At 44.4% G+C, this 27,285-nt stretch overlaps 2 protein-coding genes across 6 annotated transcripts; both read right to left on the bottom strand.

The window, feature by feature from the left end:
- Positions 1-110: 110 nt before the first annotated feature.
- Positions 111-20,895, bottom strand: LOC143012631 (putative ATP-dependent RNA helicase an3). Of its 5 annotated transcripts, none has more exons than XM_076165860.1 (19): positions 20,571-20,895; positions 18,305-18,356; positions 17,896-17,943; positions 17,551-17,610; positions 16,922-17,128; positions 16,210-16,312; positions 15,085-15,198; positions 14,401-14,500; positions 14,018-14,153; positions 13,767-13,864; positions 13,341-13,439; positions 13,082-13,242; positions 12,746-12,890; positions 12,507-12,651; positions 8,972-9,153; positions 8,724-8,841; positions 8,474-8,627; positions 8,207-8,331; positions 111-8,099 (listed from the first exon to the last, which is right to left on the bottom strand). In XM_076165860.1, exons 1-19 carry the CDS (start codon positions 20,613-20,615, stop codon positions 8,020-8,022), a joined length of 2,172 nt encoding a protein of 723 aa, XP_076021975.1. In that variant the 5' UTR covers positions 20,616-20,895; the 3' UTR covers positions 111-8,019. The 5 variants fall into 5 exon arrangements, with proteins under 5 accessions (XP_076021975.1, XP_076021976.1, XP_076021977.1 ...); XM_076165861.1 differs by having other exon boundaries at positions 17,551-17,607; XM_076165862.1 differs by lacking the exon at positions 20,571-20,895 and adding an exon at positions 20,114-20,134.
- Positions 20,896-23,439: 2,544 nt separating this feature from the next.
- LOC143012623 (sodium/myo-inositol cotransporter-like) lies at positions 23,440-25,420 on the bottom strand. Its single transcript, XM_076165848.1, is given in 5 exon segments — positions 23,440-23,694; positions 23,697-24,025; positions 24,107-24,234; positions 24,500-24,695; positions 24,808-25,420. Coding segments are annotated over 5 exon segments (1,521 nt in total).
- Between the last annotated feature and the right edge of the window lie 1,865 nt (positions 25,421-27,285).

Genomic DNA, 27,285 nt, shown 5'->3' with positions numbered 1-27,285 from the left:
CAAAGAAGCAAAGACGAGACAAAGCTTTGTTTACACATTTGCAAATCCAAACCTTTAATTGCGGTAAAATCGGAACAGATGCACAGATTAACTTTTTTTCCATCGTGCAGTGCTCTTACTCGTGCACAGCTGCTAAACTAATACATAACACAAATACTAACTACCAGGCCGGCGGTGCTGTGCGTCCAACGCTGAGGGGGAGGGGGCGTGGCCAATCAGAAAAGGTGGCAGCATCTGCGCTCATTTCAATTCAATCGCTAAATATAATCAATCACTCCTGTTATTTCCTGTTTGGCTCAGTAAGACTGCACACACTAAATTTGATCAAACTTAAAGCGAAATTAACCAACAAATGACGTAATCGCTCGTGCTCAGACTATTTACTTCAGGCTGAAAATGTATCAACTTTGAGTCCTGGTAGATTTGTTCTCCCCTCGTTCTCGAGTGGAGAAAAATAAACAAAAATAGCCAGCTAGACACGGACAGGCGCCCTCGTAGGAGTTAAATAAAATGCATCTTCATGAAAAGCGTGAAGGGGGCGTAAGTAAAGCTAAGTTACATCATCAACTGCCACCTTAGAACATTCTCCTCGGGCGAAAACTAAACGTGTCACCACGTTCCCCGTTTCTGATCGGCCACGAACCTTCGCCCCCTCCACTGCTGGAGCGACGACGCAGCGGCCTGAAAATATGCAAATCACAACAATACAGCAATACAGAAGCACAGTTAATCCTGTGTTATGAAGACTTTAAAGATCTGCCACTTGCCAGACATTCACAACAAGGGTGATACGGGGAGGAAAAGGAACAAACAAAAAGAAGGAAAAAAAACATCAACAACAACAACTGACTCGGAGAATCTGGACACTCGTTTTTTTTTGTACTGCGTGTTTAGACTTTTTTAGAAAACGGTTTTTGGTCGTAACGTTTTTGTTAAGTTTTTAATCCAAACCTTGGCATTGGTGGTGGTTTTGTCTCAAATTTTGTTTGCCAATTACAAATGGCTGATTGTGGTTGATTATCTTTATTGGTTATGGATCTGATATTGAGTCCAATGTGACTTTAAAGGTAACCCGTGTAGGACTTCCTCTTTATACGTCGCAGTCACGTTAACTACGCTCTGCAGCCTCCATTTGCTTTCTACTGGCCTTTAAAAATCAGTTTTCTGCAGTATTGATATGTGATCGATCATCTGCAAGTGTAAACGCTGACAGGTTTGTGTGTGTGTGTTTGTGTGTGTGTAGTGTAGTGTAGTGTAGTGTTGAAGAGGCCAACAGCTCTGTGGTGACGTATTCAAAGAGAAATTCCTACACGTTGCATCTTTAACATTAAAAAGCTCACACTACCCCAGAAAAATAGAAATTTTCACTCATACCAATGACATTCAACATTCAAGTGCCAGTGTTTTTGTTTACCGTCTTTTGGTCAAGTCACTTTTAAAATATCGACTTTTTATTCGGCTTAGAAAAATAAATATTTATCAAAAATGCTCGATAAATCACGCAAACTAGCAGCGAAAGTAGACTCTAGAACTTTGTGTGCAAATTGCTGAATCCTACGGTGCTGTTAGCGAGAAATCCACCTGGTCCCAAAGAAACGGCTTCATATCTGGGAGAACCTTCCCATGCGAGACACACACACACACACACACACACCCACACTCTGTCACTCACAAACACACCTGCTGTCACTCACACACACACACACACACACACACACACACACACACACACACACCCACACTCATGGTCACTCGCACACACTCGCTGTCACTCCCACACAGACACGCGCACACACACCTGTCAGAGGTTTTGAAGGACGTGCTACAGAAGACATCGGTTGAACGTAAAACTAAATGTGCGAAAACAGATTTTTTTTTCCGTACACGTAATGCGATCTGAAGTCTTACAAACAGAAGGGCCTCTGGGCCGCAGCAATGGGAGGATAGCACCATTAATTGTTCACTGACGAAAACACCCAGCTGGTACGTCAGTCAGTACTTTTACATCCACTCTAAACTCTGCTGCCAATTAAGCTAAAAAACAGAATTGGGTGATCAGCGAATAAGTAAATTGGTCTGATGCTTCATTTCAATCCAATCTTGGCTTAAACGTGGTGTTTGGAGAATAAAAAATTCTGAATTTGGAAACTTGATTCGAATTTGTAAAATGCATATAAACGTACTGAGTGTGTCCGTTACCATGGCAATAAAGTATGAAGTGGAACTATCACGTTCAGCTCTGTAAAGACTGGGTATCACTCTTAAATTTAAGGCATCAACAGTTAATAAATCCATCCAGAACACACCCAAAAAAATCTAAACTTGTCTTCACAAAGGAAACTAGCGTGTTCCCGTCTACAGAAGAAGGGCGGCTACTGTTGCATAACACGTTTACTTTCAGCCAAATGAAGGGTGTCAGAAAAAGCAATCCTGTGAAATACCCAGGCCTCACAGCACGTTTCAGTCGTTTCAAGGCACCGTGCACACGCGTCGCACATGGGCGGGGCTTACTGGTTCCCAAAATCCCGGAGCTCAAGCCGGATCTCGGCAATGTCAAAAGTGAAAGCAAACCACAAAAACACTGATCTCTATTGCACATGTAATTACAGGGCACAAGGGGGCGCTCTGATGAAGGGGGGGTGTGTGGGGTGGGGGGGGCCAAAGTGACACGAAAGAAGACGGCCACCGTCCAGCACAGGCCTGACAGATGCATTCAGTTGCATATATACGTGCGTCATCTCATCCAAATGACTGCACAAGAACTCAAGAAACACAGATTAACAGGTGACACTTTGCCTTCAGCACGCTCATATTTGGGATTATAAAAAAAGTCCTTCATCGCCAACCTGAAAGCAATTCGCTCACACATTCATTCAGTCATGCTTATTCTATCTGCCCCTAGTGGCCGTTAGGAGGAATAGTGACATCTACAGACAATATTGAACTTGTGTCTCTCTCCCTCTCGTCTGCTCTCCGCCTCCTTAAAGGCGGAAATTAAGGCTCCAATTAAACCATTCCCAGCATTTTATAATTCAAACAAGGGAGACGACACCAGCCAACAATATTCTCCTCCATACAGAGAAAAGGTAACATTGCCACATCAGCTTTCAAATCGTAACAGATCAGACCTGATAGCCAATAAAAGATGATACAAAGTTCTAAATTCAGTCTAGAAACCAATCTGGATATTCAGCCAGTATTTAAAACCTACTCAGACTTTGTTACAGCGACCACAAGAGCACAAATCTCCTCTCAGCACAGTTCACATTAGAGACTGGATCATGTGGGGACGCTGGTCAGCACTGTAACAAAACGGGGGAGGGGAGTCGAGGCCACTGCTGATAATCACATGTAAATGTATCTCAAAGACTACAAATGTGTAAAAAGCTACGCACGTCGCTGAAAACGCTCCAAAGAGGTAAAACAGTTTGTCAAAAAAAAAAAAACAACCCAGAAACTTAAACTCCACAGGAACAGAGTTGGATGGGCGTCTTTTACCAATCAAAGAACCACCAGCAATTATAAAAGTAAAACTATGATATATTAAGTGCAAAAGGAAACAAAAGTGCTTGATCTCTGTCGGATCAGCTGTAAACAAAGTCTGATTTTTGAGATTTGACCACTCGGGCGCAGTAAAGGCTCAATCAGAAGCCCAGTTTGAACTACAACAGGAAACAGAGGACGTGGTGATGAAATGTCTCCTTAAGGCCCCCGGTATACTTCCAAGAGAGGAAAACACGAAAGAACGGGCTGGTGAACACGTCCAAGACCTCTAGAACCCTTTTCACGGATTCCTCCCCGACTTGTAACTGGTCCAAACGAACCGAGTCTGCCTACTGGTCCAACCAATCACCAGTTGCAGGTTCAGCCTGAATCCCTGCGTCCTTTCTGCCCTGAAAGTTCTACTTCCTGTGAAGTATATTGGGGGTCAAACAATTTCCATTGAATATCCATGGAACCAAGGTGCGTTCTAGCCCACCGGTCCACATTTCCACCAAAAAAAAAGCTACAACAACACAAGTTCACTCACGACGTCGTCACGGTTCAGCTGACTATTTGGGTTCAGAACCGTTCTGTTTTTGGGTGGAGCCAGAAGGGAACCAGTTCTGTGTTGGTGCTTCTACTTCTTTGCTGCCATTTGATCCCGATGGAAAAAAGCAAATCTGTCGCCTTCACACCGCAAAACTGAAATACTCCTCACACTTTGCAACAATAAGTCTTCAGATACCTTTAAGTTAAACAGGACTAAACCCTGAACCTCACATCCTTCAGGGTTTGATTGGTGAATAAAGTGGCTTTAAATTAAGACGTCCTCCAAGAATTGATTGTCGTTTGCAATTTTTAACTTAACGTCCGGTTGCTGACTTCTAATTTCCTGTCGGTCGTTTCTTCAAACTGAGGAGAAACATCAGGTGGAGCCTCTCTGTGTTCCACCTCAGACGTAGTGTGGACCACTAAGATCTGTTCTATCTCAGTGCTAATGCTAACAGCCTGGATTACACTGCAAGTAAGCCACAGGAGCAAAATGAGGCTCTACGCTACATTAATGTCTCAACCAAAGAGACTCGTACACACGTTTAAGCACGAGTCTTTGGTAAGCGATGACTTTGAATACGGCTCCATCTGCTCCTCCTGTGGGCTCAACATGACACCAGCGTATCTCAGACTGTGACGGTTCTTCCTGCTGAAGCGTTCGATTCTTTTGCAACCTTAAATGTTACAGAATGGAGTTACCGTTTCAGTGTAACGAGACCATTTACTCCCACGTGCCAAATTCTGAATCTGACATGGTGTGGGCTTCTCCCATTTAAGAATTCTAACACGAAAACAAAGAGGCTGGCTTCTTTGCGGCACACAAATTGAGTTTGCACATGATCTACTTTCTAAAACTCTCCTGCGTCCAGGTTTACACGGAAACTACAAACTTCTTACGGCACAAAGTCATTCTAGCTTCCCGAAACTCTCCGAGCCTGGCGTGAGGCTCCCCGCCAAGCTTAAGTTTGCAGTCCGAAAATCTTAAAAAAAACGTGGAAAATTAGAACGCGTACTAAATGTAACTGCTAAGCCTGCTAAACGATTCCGTTATTCGCTTGGCATTTTTTACTCCTTGACCAAAAAAACACCACCACTTGTCGATGTTTTATTGTCTTGGTCCGGCTCTGTCGTTTGTCAAAGTCAGTGAGCAATTTGGAAGCATCTGCCTCGTGAGCATGAACACATCGTCTCCATCCCAAATTCCCTCCAGTCGTTGTCGTCGTGTGGAGAACGCGAACAAATCACCCACCCAGGTGTTTTCACCAGAGTGATCAAACTAAACTTCCTACACACCGTTTCATTTAGAATTTAAAAAGGTTCGGTGTGTTTCTGTGTAGATTTGTTTTCTTATACTAAAGTGTTTGTATGTAAATAAAACAAATTAAGTCCCTGATGAAAACGACCTTTTTGGTTATTGTACAGTAATTGTTTTTATATTATCTTTTTGTACTCTCCTTTCAATCAGGGATGACGCATGGACTTCCTGTGTGCAGGACACAGCTGATACCTGTAGCCTCCTCGCACACGCAGCTGAATGATACTGTACCACGCTGAACCAGGCGCGCCCGGGCTGCGGGGTAGTGGAGGCGTCGCGTCGATGCTTCAAACGCATGTCGTTCTTTAAAAAGCAGAGAAGCGGTAGGAAGTTTACATGCGGAGGTCCAACATACTGATGGCCTAACGCTCTAAAATGATCCCATTTCTTCTTCTGCAATTATGACAGAGAAAGGGACTCGGTAAAGCTCTGATAGCACGAGGCGAGCAGATGAAACCAGGAATGTAGAAATAACAAAACTCCAAAGAGGAGCAGCTGACATGTTGAGCAGGCGCTTGATAGTTTTGCTGTTCAGTGTAAATGGGGAGGAAAAAATACCCAAAGGACATCTCAGGCGGCTGCAGCCTGAACGTGCGGGCGGCGATCCCGGTCGCTCATGGTACAGTACGTGCGTGTGTTAGGGAGCCGAAGTTGTTCCTGCTGTGAAAGGCGGGCGGCTACAGCAGCCCGTCCTGCGCTTTGATCCCCGTCCTCAAGGTATCGCCTGGAGGACGCAGCTGAATAAACTGGAATGTCTGAATTTGTTTGACTCCTCATGTAACTCTCCAGGATAGAGTGAGCAAGAACATTTTGAACTCTTTTAGACTTTTTTTTTGACGATTCCCCCTTGATAGGAGCTTTTGGCAAACAAGGGGTTCGATGTCTGTGGTGGAACCGGAGCCAGTTTCCCAAGAGCATGATGGCACTAAGAGTACGTCAACTAGCTACAGCCACTGGTCGCTAATTCTCATGCTACATTCACAGATTAGAGGAGGCAGGAGAGTAGAACGCGTTTAGCTCAATGGAATGAAAATGTTAATTTATGAGGAATGATTAAAAACAAGGCCTGGAAATCCTGATCTGATGTGGCGCTTCACATTTGGAGTGTCAACAGTTTGAAACATTTGGATGGAGCTGGAGATACTGGGGCCGACTGGGAGAGGCCACATTCTGCAATTAGGATTGATTTGGACGTCCAACTGTTGCTTATACTTGAGAATGGCATTAAATATTGGCATCTCTCAATGGAGGCTATTGACAACCACACAGCAACATGGCACATGCTGCATCGCTAAGCTAAACGCTTCTCAGTGGCTCTGCTAATGACAGCGACTGAACACACAGTCAATTAGTGACAAGATGGCTTTGGGAAACCCAACCTAAAGCTCAAAGCAGAGCTGTAGATGTGGCGTTCAGGTCAATGAGCAGCGCTTGGTTTCACAAAAGCATAGAACCACTAAAACCACCAAGTCTCTCACTTATCACAGAGAACTCCTCCATTATTTTGTGTTGTCAGTCACCATCTGATGAAGTTCCTCAGGACGAGAGTGAGAAGAATCTAAAACATGATTATAGTGGTCATATGTTTTTGGGAGTGAGCTCATCAGAGACCCTCTGATGAATTTATATTTTAGACAGATAAGGACGCGCTTTGAGTTGCCTCATCGCTTTTTTTTTTTTTGCCAAGGTTTGATTTAGTTCAAGCCTAGTTTGTTTCCTTCCAAATAGAAATAAGCAAAAGAAAAATATGAATAAACCCAAATATGACATTAAATACTCATTTTAGTCACAGTCGGCCAATACGTCTAGCCAGTTACATATATATATATTGGCAATAAAAACAAAGAAAATAAGAGACGGTTCAATTTCTTAAAGGCACAGTACACAAACAAATGATCCTCCGTTTTGTTTTGTTAGAAAAAAAAGAAAGAAAATCTGTCGTAGTTGTGAAATTAACGACAAAAGTCCCAAGATTCTGTTTACTGGCATCATCGGAAACTGACTGGATCCTTCAGTTTGAGTTCCTTCTCTCTCTGAACACTATAATACATTATCAAAAAGGTCAAACTAACAAAAACAAACACGTAACCTCTGCCTGCCCTGAATGTGAAGACGACCTCGGCCAGCTGTGACTCTTCAAAACATCCTTAGATAATAAGATTTAGCTGGTTCACATTTCGGAAAGGTTTACAGCTTCGTCGTCTATACGATCCAGAGAGTCCAAGTAAAGGTACAGGAGAAGTCTGACTGGCTTGGGGTGAATGCAAACACTGAAACTAAAAACACACCCAAAATATAATGTACCTCAAAGTGAAAGACTGCATTTCCACCCTGGTCAGCTTAAAGGAACTCCTTGAATTTGGAATTTAGTCATTTTCCTTCACAGTAGGATCTGTTGCCAACTGAGGAATCCAGTATGATGCAGCCTATTTTGTGAGGTCTATTAGGAAAGAAGACGGGGAAAGAGGGAACAGGGAGCAGGGGGGAGATGGAAAGAAGGACAGGGAGTGGGACTAGCAGCGGTTAGCTCTAAATGCATAGGGAGTTGATAAATGATTATAAGTATTAGTAACATGCATGTGGTCTCCAGGTGATGATGAGTTTAGGATAAGTGTGAAGAAAGGAAGGAGGCTGAAAGGAGGGGAAAGAAGAGAGAGGAGGGAGGAAGCCTAATTGCCCCACCAGTCAACTTGAGAGTGGGAGTAATTTCCTCCGTAGCCGTCGCTGGTGTAGAAGTTACCAAACCCACCTGAGAGGGAGGAACCAGATCGTTAAGCCAGCTGCCTTTAGGTCCATTATGAGGAGCTTTCTGTAGCAGTACAATCAACATGCACAGACATGAACACGGATCCTCACCTCCTCCAAAGCCACGCGTCCCTCCGTGTCCTGCTTGGTTGCGGCCGCCGCGTCCTCCAAACCCTCCGGCGCTTCCTCCGGCAGCCGTCTGGCGATAGTCGCGTGCTCCAAACCCGCCAGAGAACCTGCCGGGGGAAATGTTTCGTAAACGACTGCTTGGTCACTGATTTACCACCTGGTTTGGTTCCATTTCAATCTTTCAGAAATGTCACACACTTTCAAGCACACAATATAAGAGTTTCTGAGTTATACGTTCACGACCCTCACCTCTTAGAGCGCCCTCTGCTGGTGCTCTTGTGTTGGTGTTCATAGGCCAGGCTCTCCAGCCATGAGGGTACTTCCTGTTTGGCCTCGACCAGGATGTCCAGCAAGTCTTTAGTGATGTTCCCGTTCTTGTCATTGAAGAAGGAGGTGGCCAAGCCTGCACATTACAAACATACACAAGTCCAACCGTCTGTATCACCGATGAGACAAGGCTGGAAACTAAAATGCGCAGACACACTTCTACCAGTCTTACCCAGGTTTCCCACTCGTCCTGTACGTCCAATACGATGGACATACTCCTCTATGTCGCTGGGCAGATCAAAGTTAATGACGTGCTTCACATTGGAAATGTCCAGACCCCGAGCTGCGACCTGGACACCAGAAGACAAGCACACAGGTATAAGAAGCAGAGGAAAGAAGAACGAATGAGACGGACTGTCACACACCTCAGACATGCAATGGTAATAGCTTCTAATGAAGCATGGTTTGATTGTTACTGACCGCTGTGGCCACTAGAATGGGGCATTTCCCTGATCTGAACTGGCTTAGGGCCTCCTCACGGTCCCTCTGCGAGCGGTCGCCATGGATACTGGTGCAGGCGTAGCCCTCCCGGTACAGGAAGTCCTCCAAGGCATCGGCGCCTTTCTTGGTCTCCACAAACACCAGAGTCAGCGAGTCCTTGCCTAGGGACCGAGACCAAAGGACAGCAGAAAAACTTAACTCACTCTCCAAACACAAAAGGCTAAAAATAACACCAAGTTCACGAAATGACTCCCTAAAACAAAACTATAGTCCCCTTCACCTTCAGACTGTGAGATTTATGTTAAGGCGTCATTGGGGAGCACATGTGATAATAACTATAACTGAAAAATGATATCATGACTTCACTCAGCTCCCTCCTCCAGGTAGATAAGAGGTGGAATCGCCCTCTAAACATGTTCTACTCAGGCAGAAACAAAGGAAAAAGGTGTGTTGTGCCCTTTTCAAATGTTTTCTAAAGCTGTTTTAATCATTACAGATATAAGTCATGATGACATGCACCACATTAACTAGGTTTTACATTCCAACGGATGCTCACTATGAACAGAACAGTGGTGCAGGCAGCAGGCGGTGCAGCATGGATGACAGCAACAATAAGCAGAAAAATGCGTCTTCATGCAAAAACACTGTGACTGGAGCCACTGATGAACAGCGTTTGATCACAGCTCCCTCCTGCTTGTATCCAGAATTGATGTGGCCGTTTGTTTCATGGCACAGTGTGACCAAACGCTCTCCATCAGGCCGGCGGCTCCAACATACACACAAAGATGCCCCAGAGAGCACAAAGGAACATCCACAACTGAACCAGGCATGATTGACTGAAGCTAAACAAAGCCGACTCATGAAATGGTACATAGAACAAAAAAATAAAAAGCTAAATTAAAGATTCTCCGTCCACAGAGAATCTTCATAGCGAGCAGCATTTCAAAGATGGAGTGACAGTGAGGAGCTTACCGGGTTTCTCTATGTTGTCTCCTGTACTGTCCCGTACCTCGCTGGGAATGACTTGAGACAAAACCACCAACATGTAAACTGCTCTGAGTCACCAGTACAACATCATGTAGACGTCTAATAATGCTCATTTAACAAAGTGTTCCATGACTCAGCACACACAAGTCACAGGTTTCTGACCAACAAAAGAAAATGGATACAATTCCAAAACCTAAAGATGTCACTTGTAAGGTTCCTACTGCATGCTGGGAAACTGAAGGAGCAGGAAAAGGCGTTCAGAACCTCCACCTGCTTACAGTCTTATGTGAAGGCTACATACAGGGATCGGCTCGGCACTGAACTTAAGAAACTTTATACAAAGTCGAGCTTTAGCGCAATGAGACGTCTTATGGGGCTCAAGACCCAGTGATCAGGGTTTTCCGATACATCCGCCTGGCTGTAATCAATCAAAATGATGCCTTGGCCGGTTGCGTCGTTGGCGAGGAACCGGCAAGCGAAGCTCGACATTTGTTTTGATTGATTCACTACTTCAATCTGCTGTTGGAGCAACACAGCTAAACTCAAACAAATGCATAGAAGGTTCTCCATCTTCTTTTCTATTCTGAGTTACGGGAGGAAAGAACCATCTCGTGACCCTTCTGTGCCCCCTACTGTGTCATAAAAACCCTCCAGTCCTTCATGTCTATGTTGTTCAGTGATCTAAGACTGAGAAAGAAAAGACATGTTTAAACACAACAGTGAATGATGGATCAGCAGGTTATTTCATCCATTCATCTTATATCTCTATAAGGATACTGGGGCCTTAATGCTTCGAGTTACACTTAGCCTAAGTGAAATGCTGAAATGGTTAGAGGAGAAGAAGACAAAACGTTAACGGTGCTGCAGAGAGCAGCTGTCTGTCATCGAGTGTTAGGGCCACTTTCATGTCAAAATAAAGAATTCCAGATTAAAGCGGTGACACTTCCAGATAAAATGGCAAAAACATTTGAGTTTAGCTGTAATATTTGAAATATTACGTCAATAAAGAATGTTATGAGAATAAAGCCAGGATATTTGGAGAAAAATGTGTGATTTGCAGGTAAATGATCAAACATGAGGAAGCGTTCAGTGGGTGAAATGAAGGATGTGGAGGCCCAAACCAGGAAACACTTCACTCCAGATTCTTCTTCATATTAGGACATTAAAGCCATGGTGCTCGGGCTCGACTGTTATCTTTGGATTCTCAGCACATTATGACAACATTTTCTTGATTTACTACATTACGTTTCTCAAAATCTCTCTTCCAGTTTTGAAGAGTGGCCCTGTCTGCTCTGCTGCAGGAAAAGAGGTTCAAAGAGAACTGATGTTGTTTTGATGTTGAATGATGCCACAGCTGTGCCTCTGAAAGTCATTTGCAGTGTAAAATGCTACAGACAAGCTAAGGTTTGTGATCTAGATACAAGTTTGGATTACAGGGTGAAAGGCGCCTGTGCTGCACGCTGCTTTAAGTCATCAACACACTGCAACAAGGCAGATCAGCATTACAGCATTCAGGCAGCTGACGGACCTGACAGACGACTTTAATGAGACAAAAGTGTCAGAAACAGAAACCATGTGATCAAACTGGAGAAGTTCATAGGAAGAATACACAAAGAGGCAAAAACACAGTTTACACACAAAGTACAATCCTTTGATAAAGTAGGGAAGGTAATGTGTGTGTTAGCAAAAACGATGGTGTTCCAGTCCACAGAGGAAAGAAAGACAAAAGTTTAAATTTCGGTGACAAGCTGGCGATCAGTCACGAAAAAAGCTAGGTCAGAAAGGAATTGAATCTAAACTGAAGAGAGGAAGTGTCTCGTCTCATCATCATCATCATCATCATCATCACCAGACAAGACATGCAGCAATGGTGAAGATGGTTTCTAACATGCACGAGCCAAACTACTAGTTGAAAGGGTTAAAATAAGACTAACACTAGTAGACACACCAACAGCCAATCTGGATGGGATCGACTGCTGAGCCACGCTGTGATGATGGTGCTACCAAACACTTCAAGCACAAAGGTGAGATCGGCCCATTTCAATAGATTGTGACGGGACAAAATCATCGACTTACTTATCCTCATACCCATCATGAAATATTACAGACCTAATTGAAGGTATTGTGCCTCAGAAGACGCGTAAAGGAATGCAGAAGCTGTCAGTGCTCACGCGTGCTGTGGTCACACAGCTGGATGCGACGTTTTCCTCTCCAGACTATAGAGATTTGATTCAACCGAACTCCATAAACAAGGAAAGGTTCCCCAAAAAAAGAGTTCCAAATGGTTCCCATCCAGAGTGACCACAAAGATAAGGTTTGGATGGACATGGGTTTGCATGGACGGACACACAGCTTGGATGAGCAAGGACAGGAGACATAAGGAGGCTTGGTTTGGAAATAGAAACAAATAGATGCAGGAACTCTGTAGTGAGGTTGCTCTTTAAGCTGTATGTGTGTTTGATAAGCAGAGCTACAACAAATCTAGAGCTTCTCTGTGGAACTAAATCATTCTGAGTGATCGTCTCACCTGTTGCACTGAGCAGGTCCAGGAGGAAAGACCTCTTGTCGCTCTCCTCCACCCACACCACTTTCTGAGTGATGTTCTCTGAGGTGGAACCCACTCGGCCAACGGCCAGGAAGATGTACTCCTCCAGGAAATCCCTGGCCAGGATCTAGAGAGACGGAAAGGTCAGGTTACCAAAGAAACTAAGACAGCCTGCACATTGTGTGTTCAGTAAACATGTACGAGACAAGAACTACATGTACCTGGATTTCTTTAGGGAAGGTAGCACTGAACATCATGGTTTGTCGCATGCCTTTCGGGGGCATGGTGTCCTGTTCCACGATGCGTCTGATCTGCGGTTCAAATCCCATGTCCAACATACGATCAGCCTCGTCCAGAACCAGGTAACTAAAGCGAAGATGGAGAGAGAAGTGGCGTGTTGTCACCACTGGGACGTGTGGACAGATGTGGTGACCTTTAAGCAGTATTCTGCTATATGACTAAATAAAACCAGATAAGACACACACACTCTGGTACTCAAACACACACACAGTCTCCTGTTCATGCCTCCACCCAAATGGTCAGTTACACCCACTCACTTGCAGTAGTCTAGTCCGATCTTGCCTCTCTCCATCATGTCCACCAGCCTTCCTGGAGTGGCCACCAGCAGGTGGCAGCCTTTCTCCAGGTCTCTGATCTGCTGACCGATGTCTGCTCCTCCGTAAACGACACAGGGACGCACTCTGGAGCGATAGGAGAACTAGCACGGAGACGTGGACAGACACATGGATGAATCTTTGGAAGTTGAGCTTTAAATAGCAGATGAGCCGTACTGCAGGTGGGCGTGTGTCCACGTACCTTCCTGGCCTCGTCATATATCTGCAGAGCGAGTTCTCTGGTGGGAGCCAGAACCAAAGAGATGGGGAACTGTTTACGACGCCCGTACTTCCCATTCTCCTATGAAACAAACACAACTGGGTGAGAGCTTCCACATTTTCAATGCACAACAGGACTTACAGCTGCATGTTCATTTTCACACGCCTCAAAGTAGAAACCAACATTAACCTATACCTGCCTGACACAGATTCGCCTCATACTGCGATCATGCAACACACACACAGAGAGCAGTGGAACAACGTTGATGTTGTGGATGTATACAGCTGCGTATTGAGGGACTGTTCTGTTATCATCATGGCTCATAATGCTTAAGACTTAATGGTCTTTGAGTGCCACACAACAGGTCAAACTCTAGGTGGCAGTTCTCTTTCAGATCCCTTCTCTCACCTGTCCTGAGGCTTTGGCTGCATTGAGAGCTTCTCCAGGTCCGTCGGTGTAGATCTGGCTGAGAATTGGCAGCAGGAAAGCAGCTGTTTTCCCAGAACCTGCAGGCACAAACAGGCTTTGTTCAGCTCTGTAGATGGATATGCTCCTTTTCCTGTTCCTGGAGTGGTTACATCTGCTTGTGTGCTTGTGTGTGTGCTTGTGTGTGTGCGCGTGCGTGCACGTGTGCGTGCGTGTGCTTGTGTGTGTCCTACCTGTCTGTGCGCAGGCCATTAAGTCTCTCTTGGACTTGACAATAGGAATGGCATATTTCTGGACTGGGGTTGGTCTGGTGTAGCGACTCAGACCGATGTTACCTATGACAATCTCACCCATGTCCACATCTTGGAACTATTAAACATTCACAAATGCACAAAAACACACAAATTCAGTATTCTGCATCAGTACTACCATTCACGAAACCTCGTCTCAAAATGGGGTGTGCAGTTTTCCACTTATATTATGATATGGAAAGAGTTCAATAGTCGCATTTGAGCATCACTACAGTGTCACACCCATTGTCACATTCAGGTTTCTTGTTGAATATGTAAGCCGATACTCTATCAATACTGCATGTGTGTGTACAACAGTGACTTACACTCTCGATGTGGTGAGGACAGTTCTGCCCTGTGGCTTCAACAGGAATGTCATCATATTTCTCAAAGTTTATCCCCGTGTTGCTGCCAGAGAACAGCTCGCTACAGAGGAGAGACACACACACACACAAAAGGGCCAGGCTGACTCAGCGTATTGCCGGGCTTTTACAAAGAGAAACTAGAAAGAGGAGGCCCGTCCATATTTACTAGCCTGCAGCACCGGGGGTTTGCGCTTGTAAATTGAGAAAAAAGCATCGGGAAAATGTACAACTTCTATATTTCTTCCAGTTTTACATCTTATATGAAAAGTCCTCTGAACAGTTTTTTGGGTGGTTAATCAGAAAATCCATCACAATTACTTAGGACTCATCTACTTGAAAATGCTCGATGCAGCGGCACTGAAAGTCAGAGTCCAAGTGTGTTTGGCATCAGTCAACATGGCAGCAACCATGGAATCAAATCTAACAAAATGAGGACTCAAAGTATTGATTGATGTTCGTCTAAAACCGATCAGTACAGATAGAACTGTGAGGGCAGCTGATGAGCTATATTATTTATATTCAACATGCAGCGGTGCAGGTTTGTGTGTCCTGGACGAGGATGTGCGTCATGCTTAGCAAATCTACCCCAAACACTGCTGTTGTAATCATCCTTCAAACTTGTGATAAGCAAAACTGCTGACTCACTGCTCGACACGTTCGTTGCGTGGTGTTGGTTTGGACCAGTCTCCCTCGTCTCTGGGCTCGTCCACCCAACGACTGTTCCCTCCTCCTCCTCCGCCGAATCCTCCACGCTCGTACCTGAACACAACGCGTCGCGACGCTCAGTATGTTCACATGCACTCAGCCGCACAGTGCGGGAGGAGTCCGGCCATTGGGACGTGAACTTCTTAGATTGAGACGTTTACATGCCTGAATACATCAATTTAAAAATCACACAATCCAGGTTTGTTACTTTGGTCTGTAAGCATTCTTAGATTTGTGCCAAATCGTCACATTGAAAATGGATTTATTGCCTTAAACACAATATGGCCAAAGTTTTAAAGTGCATGCAGATGTTTTGACTGGTTGATGAACGCGCTGACAGGTCCCATTTAAAAATCGGACAGTTGAGACACGATTTTCCTTCCACGGATAACAGATGTGAAGCCTTGAACCTGAATGGGAATCGTTCACTAGAGGCTCTCAAGACCCCCGGGACCCCAGAGAGGTCGGGTCCAAATAACATTCAGTCTACGCAGGCCGGACAAGTGCACAATCTCTGGGTCCCAGACTGTGGCCCTGGGTCACAGTCTGGGACCCAGAGATTGTGCACTTGTTCACTGCTCTCCAAGGTTATGTCTTTGAACAATCGTGCAGTCACCCTACTTACCTGAGTTTACCTCTTTTCAAACAAGCACAGACTTGGACAGCAAAGAAAAGGACTTGTATGAAACCGGGATCTAATTCCTCCCGGGAACCAACGGGTCCCTCAGGTCCACTGATCAGGGTCGTCTGGCCATGACTAAGGTTAGGGACCAGGGGTGGCTCAGCATTTGCCGTGGTGGCCCCCTGTGGACATTACTGAGCTAGCAGTGCGGACTTGAAGGGTGCTATAAAGTAAACACCTCTGAGGCAGATCTTTAGAGAAGGTTTAGAACTTATCCAGCAACCTTCAACGCCTACAAAGAGGTGAATGAATGAATGAAGGGGTTTGATGTCTCAAACAGTGACCCAATGTGTTTGCTTGTTAACGACATGTAACATTTCCACGCGGACTCAGAACCCTGCAGGCATGTGTGATGACAGCAGCCATCGAGTGTGTCCCATTACCTTCCTCTGTTGGAGTTGCCTCTGTCAGTGAAGAATGCAGACTTCCCCCGGTTGTTGCTGAAGCTGCTATAGGCATCCTTGGCCGCGCTCCAGCCTCCTGCGTCTGACAGAAGAACAGAGCGCAAAGGTACTTAAGTGAGACATTTCCACTCACGCAGAGCGGAAACACGTGCAGCTGCTGCCATCGGGCCGGAGACGAGCTGAAGTCACTCTGACACCAAGGCGTTCACAACATTCACAGTTCCCTTTAACTTAAATCTCATGGGAATAATATGAGCGCTTGAACCTGCAGTGTCACTTGACACTGTAAGTTTGGTTCTCTTGATGCTTTGGTTAAGTTCATTTATTATTTCAGGGGGCAAAACGTAATCATATTTATTCACCTGGTCGTGTCAATGTCATTTGTATTATGTATCTAAGCCAGGACACAATAAGATTGCAATTTAGAGACACTATATCATTTTTAATTCCTTTTCTTTTCATTTTCTATTTCTTTATCTGGGATGTTTTGTTGGAGGAAAAGAAGGGAACATGAATGTAGCTGTGACTCGACAGAGAAACTGAACGGTGTTGTGATGCAGGTCTGCTTCACAACACTCAGACACAATCAACCACAGGGGAAACAGCTGAGGTCCGTCCTCACAGCTCCTTTCGAGATTCTGGTTCATATTTGAGTTCAGTTCAGTTTGAACGTAGTCTAAGCAAAGCTCACCTTTATTCTCATATCCGGTGAACGCAATCGGCTGCGCTGGGTTTATGGGGTTGAAGGCCCCGCCCCTGTTGCCACGGTAACCACCCCCTCCGATGCCGCCACGGCCTCGCTCCATGCGAGGGGGGCCGCGGTTGAAGGTGTTTCCTCCATTCATGCGGTTATCGTGGTAGCCGTTGACAAAGTTGTTGCGCCCGGCATCCCAGCCATCTGCACCGAAGACAGGACGGGGATTTGCACACAAACACACAAACCCATCAGGGTTACTGCCTCCTACAAAACTTTCAACCGGTAGTTCAGTTCTTCTTGGTCAACAGAACTTGTGTTCATACGGGCTCAGTCATTACGGATGTGGCTCAGTACTCAATGTCTCTGCAACAAACTGAGTCCATCATCGGCTCATGTAAAACAGCTGCGGCATACAACTCTCTCTTTTCATATGGAGGACACACACACACTGCAAATATTGGTCTGGCAAATGTACAGTGACTGACTTTAAAAGGATAATCTGGATTCTGTCAAATAAAAACTTGCCCCAGTGCAAGCCTGCAAACCTCTATGTCAACATTTGCATTATTCTTTTTATGTCAATAATGAATCACTCAAAGGTCAAAGAATGTGGAGGCACTTACAGGTGGATGCGGGCGCTATAGCATAGCCGCCCGGTCGGCCGGCAGCAAAAGCATTTCCTGCTGCAAGGAAAAGACAGAGAATTGTTTCAATGGACAATTTCGGGACACTTTGTTGATTGACAAATAGAGGCAGTCTGTACACGTTCACATCTGCGCAGGGGAACTTTGTCAATATTTGCTGGTGGAGCGGCCAACTGTCATTTAATTGCTTCCTCTGCTAAGTTTCCTAACTGGGACCTTGAGATCAGCAGCAGGACTGATTTCACCATTTAGCCTTAAGAAGCACTTTTCTGTGTTCGGCCGCGGTATTTCATCACTGATGTGCAGCATCTCGCTCTAACTCACCATTTTTGGAAGCATCGTTGTTCCGTAAATGTGGAGGAATGTATCGCCCTTCAGACAGAAACGAGTTAAAAAAAACTGTTAGGGGAGTGCAAATGTGTCTTAAAGACTAGATGCAAAGATGCACGTGTTCCAAAAGGTTTGGGTGTCTGGTTCATGTTCATGTTCATGTTCACCAGTTGTGCATTTGTGGAAAACTCTAAAGTCTGTCAATGGATGAATGAATGAAGTGTCTTGATAAATGTCTGCCATTTATCTTTACAACCCCAGAAAAGTAGGACATCTGCACATCAAAGGCCATTGTGATGACAAATGATGACTGCTAGTGTCGTAGTGTGGTTTAAAAAGAAACAAATACCATGATTCCTTTCATAACCACCGCCAAGCTGTACATCAAACAGACTCCACTTACTGTTGGTCCCTCCTCCTTGTCCGTCCGCTGCGTTCAAGTCTAGGACAGCGAGCTAGAGAGACAGACACAGAGACACAGAGTGAGGACAGAGACATATGTTTGGCTGCAGCGAAGGAAGGCATCTGAAATATCTCAATGTTTCTTTAAAGCACAACTGGAAAACACATGTTACCACTCAGCAAACATAACTCTAGTCTTTAAGCAGGTTCTGGTTACTGTAAATGGAAAGACTGCTCCCACTGAGGGTGAACGAGGCAGCAGGGAAACCCGGCGAGACCAGTAGCCTAACAACTCCAAACTAACAGCGCACATAAACTGTTTATTTATCCACCAATGTAACCAAATCGACTGCTTAGGTTATTGACACTGATGGAAGCGTCCGGATTTAAAGGGAGAGAGCACAGAAACGTCAGCTCATCCCAGTTTGAACTCTTAATACAGTGTGTTGTTAAACTAATTTACACACTGGCACAAATCCTGCCGTGCTGGTGTCAGCAGACAGTACACAGACACAGCTGCTCTGAGAGGAGGAAGGTAGAGATCTATTTAGATATTTATTAACCATTTGTGTACAGCCACTACTACCCCGCGTTGGGCTGTCACAGCTGATGTTGAAACAAAACGAAATTGTGATCAAACCCTTATCTGTGGTTTTATTTCCTGCTGGTGAACATTGGCTAAGACGCCAACAGTAAAAGTTGTTCATTGTTATATAAGTGAATGAAGGTTGTTCACAGAGGAAGGATGGGCTTTACTGGCAAAACAGCCCGCTTACTGAGATCTAATCCAGATTATGAGGTGGAACAGGGGCCACATGATCTCACACAGTGTTATAGCAGTTTACAGGATGCATAAACCAGGGTTCTCCCCGAGCTTCTTTAGGTCTCGGGGGGGCAGGGAGGGGGGCCTTGAGTCTGAAACGCCTGTCACAGTTTCCAGGTAAGGCTGCCAAAAGTATTGGAAGTATCAATATTAACTTTGGTTCATAATTATACTTTACTTTTTAAAAAGATTGCACAACCTCTACTAGAATTGTTACCATTACTGTGATGGAATCAAAAACATTACTGAATTGATTTACTTGTTTTAAAATAGCCCCAAATTTGCATCTGTTCTGCAAACCCTCCACCTCCCCTCAGCACCTCCTCATATAAACATGTAACTGTAATGGTATCAAAATCTAAGATCGAAAGCACCATGACAACCCTTGAAATTAAACTGACCACTGTTATAAATCACAATGTTCCTGGAGTTGAGACACAAGAAATCCTCACTTTCCAAACGCCTGAACCAAGAAAAGAAAATGAATCGATGTTTTATTCCAGCCCTACAGCTTCTGTCCAGCTTCAAATGAGGTCACTGCCTGTCTGCTGGAAATAGATAATATAGTATAAAATAAAAATGGGGCAGATCGATTTAAACATACAGGAGGGATGATTGTCTGATGCAGCAAACTCATTATTTAGGGTGATAAAAATCGATTTCTGCATCTAAATCTTTACCAGCTATGTCTTCTTTGCTCTTTGGTTGGAACATTTGTGGAATCTAACCTCCTGTTTGCCTGCAGACATTGTAACAATCGGATGTTTATGAATTAAAGCCAGTCGGGGCAGCGACACACAGCTTTGATGGCTTAACCTCTTAGTGACGCAGGAGAAATTAACGCGTATAAACGGTCTCCAGTCCATCTGAACAGCAGCTTTAAAGCCTTATATTGTGTTAAACTGTACACACAAACACATTCGGGGGGATACAATGTCAGACGCCGCATTGTTTTGATGTTTATCCAGCTAGTAACATCCCGCATACCTCCATTTTATCACTGGATCAAGCTGCGACCAACGCAATGAGGATGAGAGTCGGGAGGTGCGTTTAGTATGAAACACAGGCGAGCCGACGGGATGTGTTGACGTTATTACATAGTGGAGTCACCGTCTTTTAGTCTGCTGGTTCACAGTAAAGCGGCCTGACTCAGTGAGTGTGTGTGCCACAGTGACTACACACATACACACACATATACACGAGCAGCCTAGGCCGGTAACTCTCCTCCACATTCCCCACACTTCATTCCGCCCACCGTAACCGCTTTAGGCAACTTCCGGGCGAATGAAACAAGCGCACCTACCCCTAGCTAGCACGATAGCATCTCATTAGCCCCTGTATCCACAAGCTAGGCTAGTCGCTATGCTAATGCTATCTCGCTGCTTCGGTGAACACTTTTTGGACAAACTGAAGCGGCGGCGCACAGCGCACCGCCCCGGCTTACCTGCTGCTCTAGACCGTGTGCATTTTCGACGACCACATGACTCATAACTATAGAATATGGAGGAAAAATGTTGCCGTTGAGAAAAGGACCTCTTTGTTTGCCGGGTTGATGTAACGTTATTTCTGCACAGCTTCTTCTCTGTGTTTTCCAATGGCCGTGACAGTTCTTTAACAGGATGAGCAGCTGTACGTAAATTTACAAAATATTAATGTCGAATTTTCCGAGGTTGGAAAATTTCTGTATTTTAGCTACAAAAAAGCTACTTCATCCAAACTCAGTTTATGTCGCTTTGCTCTACAGCTGAAGCTGATGTAAAGCCGTCACGGACGAGGAAAGTGAGTCCAAACAAAGCGGGTGGTTTCCGGTTATTTAACAAAATTAAAGCCGATGACGAACACGAATCGGTTAACGTTTTTCCTGCGTGGTTTGTAATGTTCCAGTTTCACTCATTCAGTACTTTCCAATATGACATTAGTTTATAATCCTTATTAGAAGAAAACGTTTTCCAGGATATGTCTAAGCCAATTCAATTTCAGTACTTTGAAAATAATTCTAATTTCCGGCTAATCCCCAACTAACTCTCACTAGCTGGACCGTTTTGACGTCATTACTCAAAGCATCGCGAGATAAGAAGCGGATTAACGGTTCATAAATTATTGGTGACAAATGAGTTCATATGGAAAAAAAACAGATATTGTTGTTTTTTAGATTTGTTTATCCGTTATTACTGCCAGATAATATCAAACAGACTGATTTTAGTTTAAAATATATTAAGGAAAACATACTGTTTCATTGATATTGCCTTGTAAGCACAATAAAGATGATATTTATTAATTTATTAGAACATTTGGATTATGTAGCAAACGATTTTGTATTTTGCAGTTTATTTATTTATTCAATGCAGAGCCATGCCCAGAGGTGAAACATGAACATGTGTGAGAAACACTTTTTGGATAATTCTGGATTCTCTGGAATTATAAGTAATAATCTGTTTTGTTGTCCACTAAATTCACATTATACTGACAGAGAGGCTGATTATAGGAGAGATCCAACAGCGAGAAGAAGATTTAAAAGTGGAGAAATGTCCCTTTGACATTCCAGACGGTGGTGAAAATGAGCTGAACAAACACATGGCTGCTGCCTGAGAGGCTGGCAGTATTAAGCACATTCCCCACTAAATGCTACATGGTTAACATTTGGCTCACACAAGGGGCTACTTTTGACTTGGTAAAAAAGGTTGTGAACCACTGTAAGATCACTTACCTCCAGCCCTACAGTACCAGATGGCCCAGCAAGATTCCAGATTAATTTATCATAATCCAAACTCACTGCCAGCTCTCATATCAAATAATCAGTGTTAATCTGTTGGGGCCCTGGCAGTGTTGGGAAAATTGGGACAAGAATCAAGACCCTCAATTACACATGTACTCTAAGTTAGGTCCTCTTGAGACAAGGACACAGAGAGTGGTAATAAATGGGTAAATTGGTGGGAAAATGAAAATTAGCTGCTTATTCTTGGCAGTGATTTTCACCTTTCAGAGGATTTAAAATATTCTTTCTCATTGGTAATAAACTGATTCCCATGCTATATTGTAATATATGAGTATTTTTTGATACAATACCAATGCTCTGGCATCAGTATCACATCAGAATGGAGATATTTTCTTTCTATCATTTTTCTATTCATTAGACAAGAGGAGCCACTGTGTCGCAAGGGTGCAAGTGAGCTCAATACCCTGGAGCGGAAATGTTGTCACACTGTCACTGGTTTCCACGGTTTCCTGTGCACTGACTCTTCCACTGTACAGTGCCACACACGAATACTGTATTTCTTTAAGCTTTTGTGTCAATAACTTGTTTGCCATAGTTCAGTTTGGATTGGTGGTCTACCACAATCACACTGTTTGAATTCTGAGCACGAATAGACACACACACACACACAAACAAGTTTGCACAGATTTAACAAGGTGCCACTGAGTTTCTGCTTCTCTTTCTCAGTGCACTCAGTGGCATTTCAAATACATGTCGGCCTTACTGTCCTCGCCACCAGAGGAACTCTTTCTGTGTCAATAGGAGTGAACATTGTCCTCCGGCAGAGGTAACAGAATCTCTTGGATGTGTGGGGACATAATGTTAAATCCCTCGGCTGACAATCTGGTTATTTTGTGGTGGTACGTAGGTAAAAGAAACCAGGAGCTGTAAATATAAGCCAGTGGGCAAATGCAGTTTTACCTGACTTGTCATGTCCCTCAATTTGCCACCTCAATACCATGTGTCATTCCAGGGAAAGTGCCCATAAGGCTGTGTTGTCAACAGGGAATGTGTGAAAAGGTGCAAGAGAGCAGCATCCAAACTGCAACCCTACATTTAAGTATTAATACATCCATACTGTCCCCCAAAAGCATCTGTTAAAATGGCCATGGAATATCCATACTCCCTCATTTATTGCTCTTTTGAAGATGAAGGTTGAAGGTCGACCAGACATAAGAAAGAGACACAACTTATCGCAAGCTTTTTTACAGTGAGTTGTGTGTCTACCCTGTAACTTTCCTCCTTCAGTTCTGCACTTTTCCACTGAGGAGAGTGACTGTCTCACTGTCTTTTGACCAACGTTTGAGGCATGTTTGTGAAATATCTGACACACCATCTGACCTCAGGATTCACGCCACGTCTTTGCCACATGGTTCTATGCAAGTCACGTTTCATGCCTACCTTGTTCTGCTGCACTCCAACTGAACAGGTACAATCTGTGGTCTGGGTCGCCTTAAGTGAACCCTGGATCAGTTCATTGCTGGTGAGATGGCAAGAAGTCGGTTTTCACCCAAAGTGCGTGAGACACTGGTTTACAAATGGAAGAAGGCTGGTTGATTCAAATTTCTTCCCCTTTAAAGGCTGGACGCTCATCGGGCTGGTCACAGTGTGGCTGGCGGTAAACAAATGTCAAAATTAAGCGCAGTGATCCAAGCACAAACCCTACCATCCCACCACAAAAGGCCCCGGTCTCATTGCAGCGATGCCATAAGACTCCAAGCAAGAAGAGAGCAGCTATTGGTGGAGTCAGATAGTCTGTTATCTCTTGGATATAGTAGAACATCTGCCTACCCTGCATCTCAATAATAACTGGTTTGTTGTTTTCATACTGATGATCACCATGAAAACAACAAACAATCTGCCAACTACCACCAGCTCCCTCGATGACACACGCTTTCGTAGCATCTTGTTGATGTCCAGCGTGAATATGGTGCTAGCAGAGTTGAAGATTGAGTCCAAGTTGCTCATTAAAGCCGCGATCATCACTGCCATCATCAGTCCGCGGAGACCAGACGGCATCACTGACATGACAAGCCGCGGGTATACCACATTACTACAGCCGGCCTCAGAACCACACACCTCCATGCAGTGCTCAGGACTGATACACGCCAACTCATCAGCAAAGAAGATCCTGGAAATCATCCCTGGGTTTCATGATGAAACATCAATGAGAACATTTATTATTTAGTCCTAAATGGAAAAGGCATTTGATGGCTTATATCTACCTGGAATGACGATGATGAACATGGTTAAGATTTTGAGGAAGCCGGCCATGATGGTTGATCCTTTGGCATGGGCAATGTTCTTCGCTGCCAGGACACGCTGGACAATCACCTGATCTGTACACAAGTACCTGAAACCCACCGTGAGGATGCAATTACTCTTCTTTGTTTTGCTTTCATCAAAGACTTGTGGCACTAAAGAAAACCTTTGGAGCATGAATGTGTTACATTTCATGGCCATCTGTACATTAGACTTGGCATTTTCTTTAGTAGCAAGTGGATATGTTGGGCTTGTGATGGTGCAAGAGGGTCGCCACACTCATTAACAACCAATCCTACTAACCTACATGGAGGAAAACAGTTAGGATTTCAGTGTTTATGGACTTTCACTAGTACCATATAGAGGCTGGAATCTGGCCTAGTAGGAAACCGGGCCAAGGCAGGTCTGGATCAGTTGGACCTCGTAGGATTTTAAATGCATTTAGGTTTGGCTGGAGGTGACTGTGGCAGGATTCAGAATATGTCAGGTTGGGTGAAGACAGCAAGAAGGCTGTGATGTTTGGAGAAGCCTGCATATACTTGGTCTTCATCCCTGTAAAGGACATGGAGAGGTTTAGCGAAGGGATAAAACAAATTTGTTTGGTAAAGATACTTGGTATAAATGTTATAACAACATTATCCAAGAACAACAAGTAAATAAAGACCTTCTAGTCCTCCCACTTTAAAGAGGCTGATGCCTGTGAGGCAAAGAGCTCCAGAGATCATCAGTATCGCCTGGACTGAATCTGTGTAGATCACGGCCACCAGGCCTCCAGTGATTGTCAGCAGCACTGTCATGGCAATGAGAAAGATGATTGAGAAATAGAGGTTCCAGCCTACAGACTCCTGGATGAATAAGGCTCCAGCATAGATGTCCACAGATAGCTTGGTGAAGAGGTAGAGGAGGAGTGATAAACAGGCAAAGTAAACCTTTAATCGTCTCCCACCAAAGCGTTTGGACAAGTACTCTGGCATGGTGTTGACTCCGTACACAGGGATGAACACCCAGCCTAACAACTGGAGCAACGGAAGAGCAGTGACTTCCCACGCCGCCACAGCGAAGCCACTAGCAGCACCTGATCCAGCTAATCCAATGAACTGCTCACTTCCTATGTTACTGACAAACAGAGAGGCTCTGACAGCGGGCCAAGCCATAGAGCGACCAGCCAGAAAGTAGCCGCTCACTGTGTTCCCATTGGATTTCCTCACGGCCAGGAAGCCAACGCCTAGCACCAGGAGGAAGTAGACCACTACCACCATGATGTCTGCCAATTCCATGATGGCGGTGGCTGTGTTTGACCACTTTTAAAGGTTTTAAGGGAAGTATATATGTATCTCTGCCAAAATGTTCCAAATGCCTTCAGTGTCAAAGGAACATGACACAATGTACCATTTTTTTAATGTTTGAATGTTATTCGTCTAATTTTCTGCGTCAATGCAAGTGGTGGCAGTGCAGCATTATTAAATTTTGCCTGAAGGAACCACAAGAGAAAAAGTCCATCTGGATTCCGGATCCTGCAACAAACAAGCATACACGACATTTGATTAAAGGCCTTGAGACCATGCAGTAATCAATCAATGGCCAACGAAACTATAAAACAAGTTTTCTAATCCCATACATCAAAGTGCATGTGGAACAGATCCACCCAGCAGAACCGGTTGCAGCTGGTCAATCTGTACCCACAAACGTTTTGAGGTATAATTTGGCTTTATGTGACGTCAGATTCAATGTTAGAAGCGACGCTGTTCAGTGTGGAGAGAGGGGACAGATTAACAAGATGCATCTTCACATTTAAAGATGATGATTAAGGAGAAATGTGCAAAAAACAAACAATGACAACATTTGATCCACTTCTACTCTCCAGTACTGCAGTAGCACGGTGCACACTGGGTGAAAACAGGTATCTCAATACAATCGAGTTGAGATGATCATGTCGCAGAATTAAAAGGCCAATCAAAACCAAGCATGGATGCATTTTACAGCCCCCAACCTCCAGTTATGACGCTTGGTTAAGGTCATCAAGCCACAAACTATAAAAATATTATATAATGCAACTACATTAAATATTAACCAGCACATTTTTTGCTCCCTCTATGCTCCTTAAATTCACCAAGCCACCAAAAGCAGGCAAAGGGAGAAAGGGAAATAAATAATAGAAACCCTTTTATTCTATTTTTGTAACTTGGAGGTGTCAAATACATGCAGGTTTAAGGAGACTATGTGCTGGTTTAGATCTTAGACAGTAGATGGCGCCACCTTTCTGTCACACAAACACAACCTCTGGCTCCAGGATTTCTGATTTCTGAATAGCTCGTGTTCTTCTTCTGCCCTTTGGTGTCACTGTATGTCATTAACCTGCACCAATCTGAGCTCTACAGTGCTGCTGTGTGTGTGTGTGTGTGTGTGTGTGTGAGAGAGAGGCCCATCAGAACCGGGGTGAATTCTTTGAGTTCTGTCCACCATCACACACTATTGCATTTGCACTTAACCCTTTCCTGCTCTTCCAGTTCTGTGCCAAGTTACTCAGTGACCGTGAAGGAGACGCTTCTTCTTCGGCTCTTCTTCTCCTTTGCCTTCATCAATTATTCATCTCGACATTTTGCGGTGAATTAGGGGAAACTTTAAGAACCTAAACTGTCGATGAAATAAATACACGAGCGGTTCAGTTTGGTTTGGTTTCCTGCTGAAGAAACCAATGTCTAATCTGATCTCCCAGCATGCTCCACAGCTCTGCACACTCCTGCACTGCTGTGTTGCCTTCACTGACACCCGCAGCTTTTGATGCGTCAACCACCACAGGCAAACACTGAAATGAGGAGCTTTTGGCTTGAAATCTGTGTTCAGATGAAGAAGAAGATAAGGAAGAAGAAGAAGAAGAAGAAGAAGAAGAAGAAGAAGAAGAAGAAGAAGAAGGAGCTCCTCATGAAGTCTGTCTGTTGTTACATTAAGACACAGGAAGAGGGCGCCGTTTTTGCAGCACACAGAGTTCCTGGAAATGGCAGATGGCAGAATGAAAGAAAGGCAGATGGAAAAATCACTTCCAGTATGTTCATTATCATCATCATCAAGAAATCTGTGTGTGTGTGTGTGTGCAATGTGTGTGTGGGCGTGCATGTGTGCGTGTGTGTCAGCAGGCATGAAT

The sequence above is a fragment of the Genypterus blacodes genome, unplaced genomic scaffold (assembly GCF_046128005.1).
Source record: "Genypterus blacodes isolate CSIRO-AG114 ecotype Tasmania unplaced genomic scaffold, CSIRO-AGI_Gbla_v1 ptg000152l_1, whole genome shotgun sequence".
Classification (NCBI taxonomy): domain Eukaryota; kingdom Metazoa; phylum Chordata; class Actinopteri; order Ophidiiformes; family Ophidiidae; genus Genypterus; species Genypterus blacodes.
The sequence above is the reverse complement of the archived record's forward strand: the minus strand, read 5'-3'. Positions and strand labels throughout refer to the sequence as shown.

Excerpts from the sequence above, each read along its gene's own strand:
- LOC143012631 (XM_076165860.1), bottom strand. The coding sequence starts at position 20,615 with ATGAGTCATGTGGTCGTCGAAAATGCACACGGTCTAGAGCAGCAG. Across the intron at positions 17,129-17,550 it reads TATAGCGCCCGCATCCACCT|ATGGCTGGGATGCCGGGCGC; the intron begins GTAAGTGCCTCC and ends TCTTCGGTGCAG. Across the intron at positions 8,100-8,206 it reads GACGCGTGGCTTTGGAGGAG|GTGGGTTTGGTAACTTCTAC; the intron begins GTGAGGATCCGT and ends CCTCCCTCTCAG.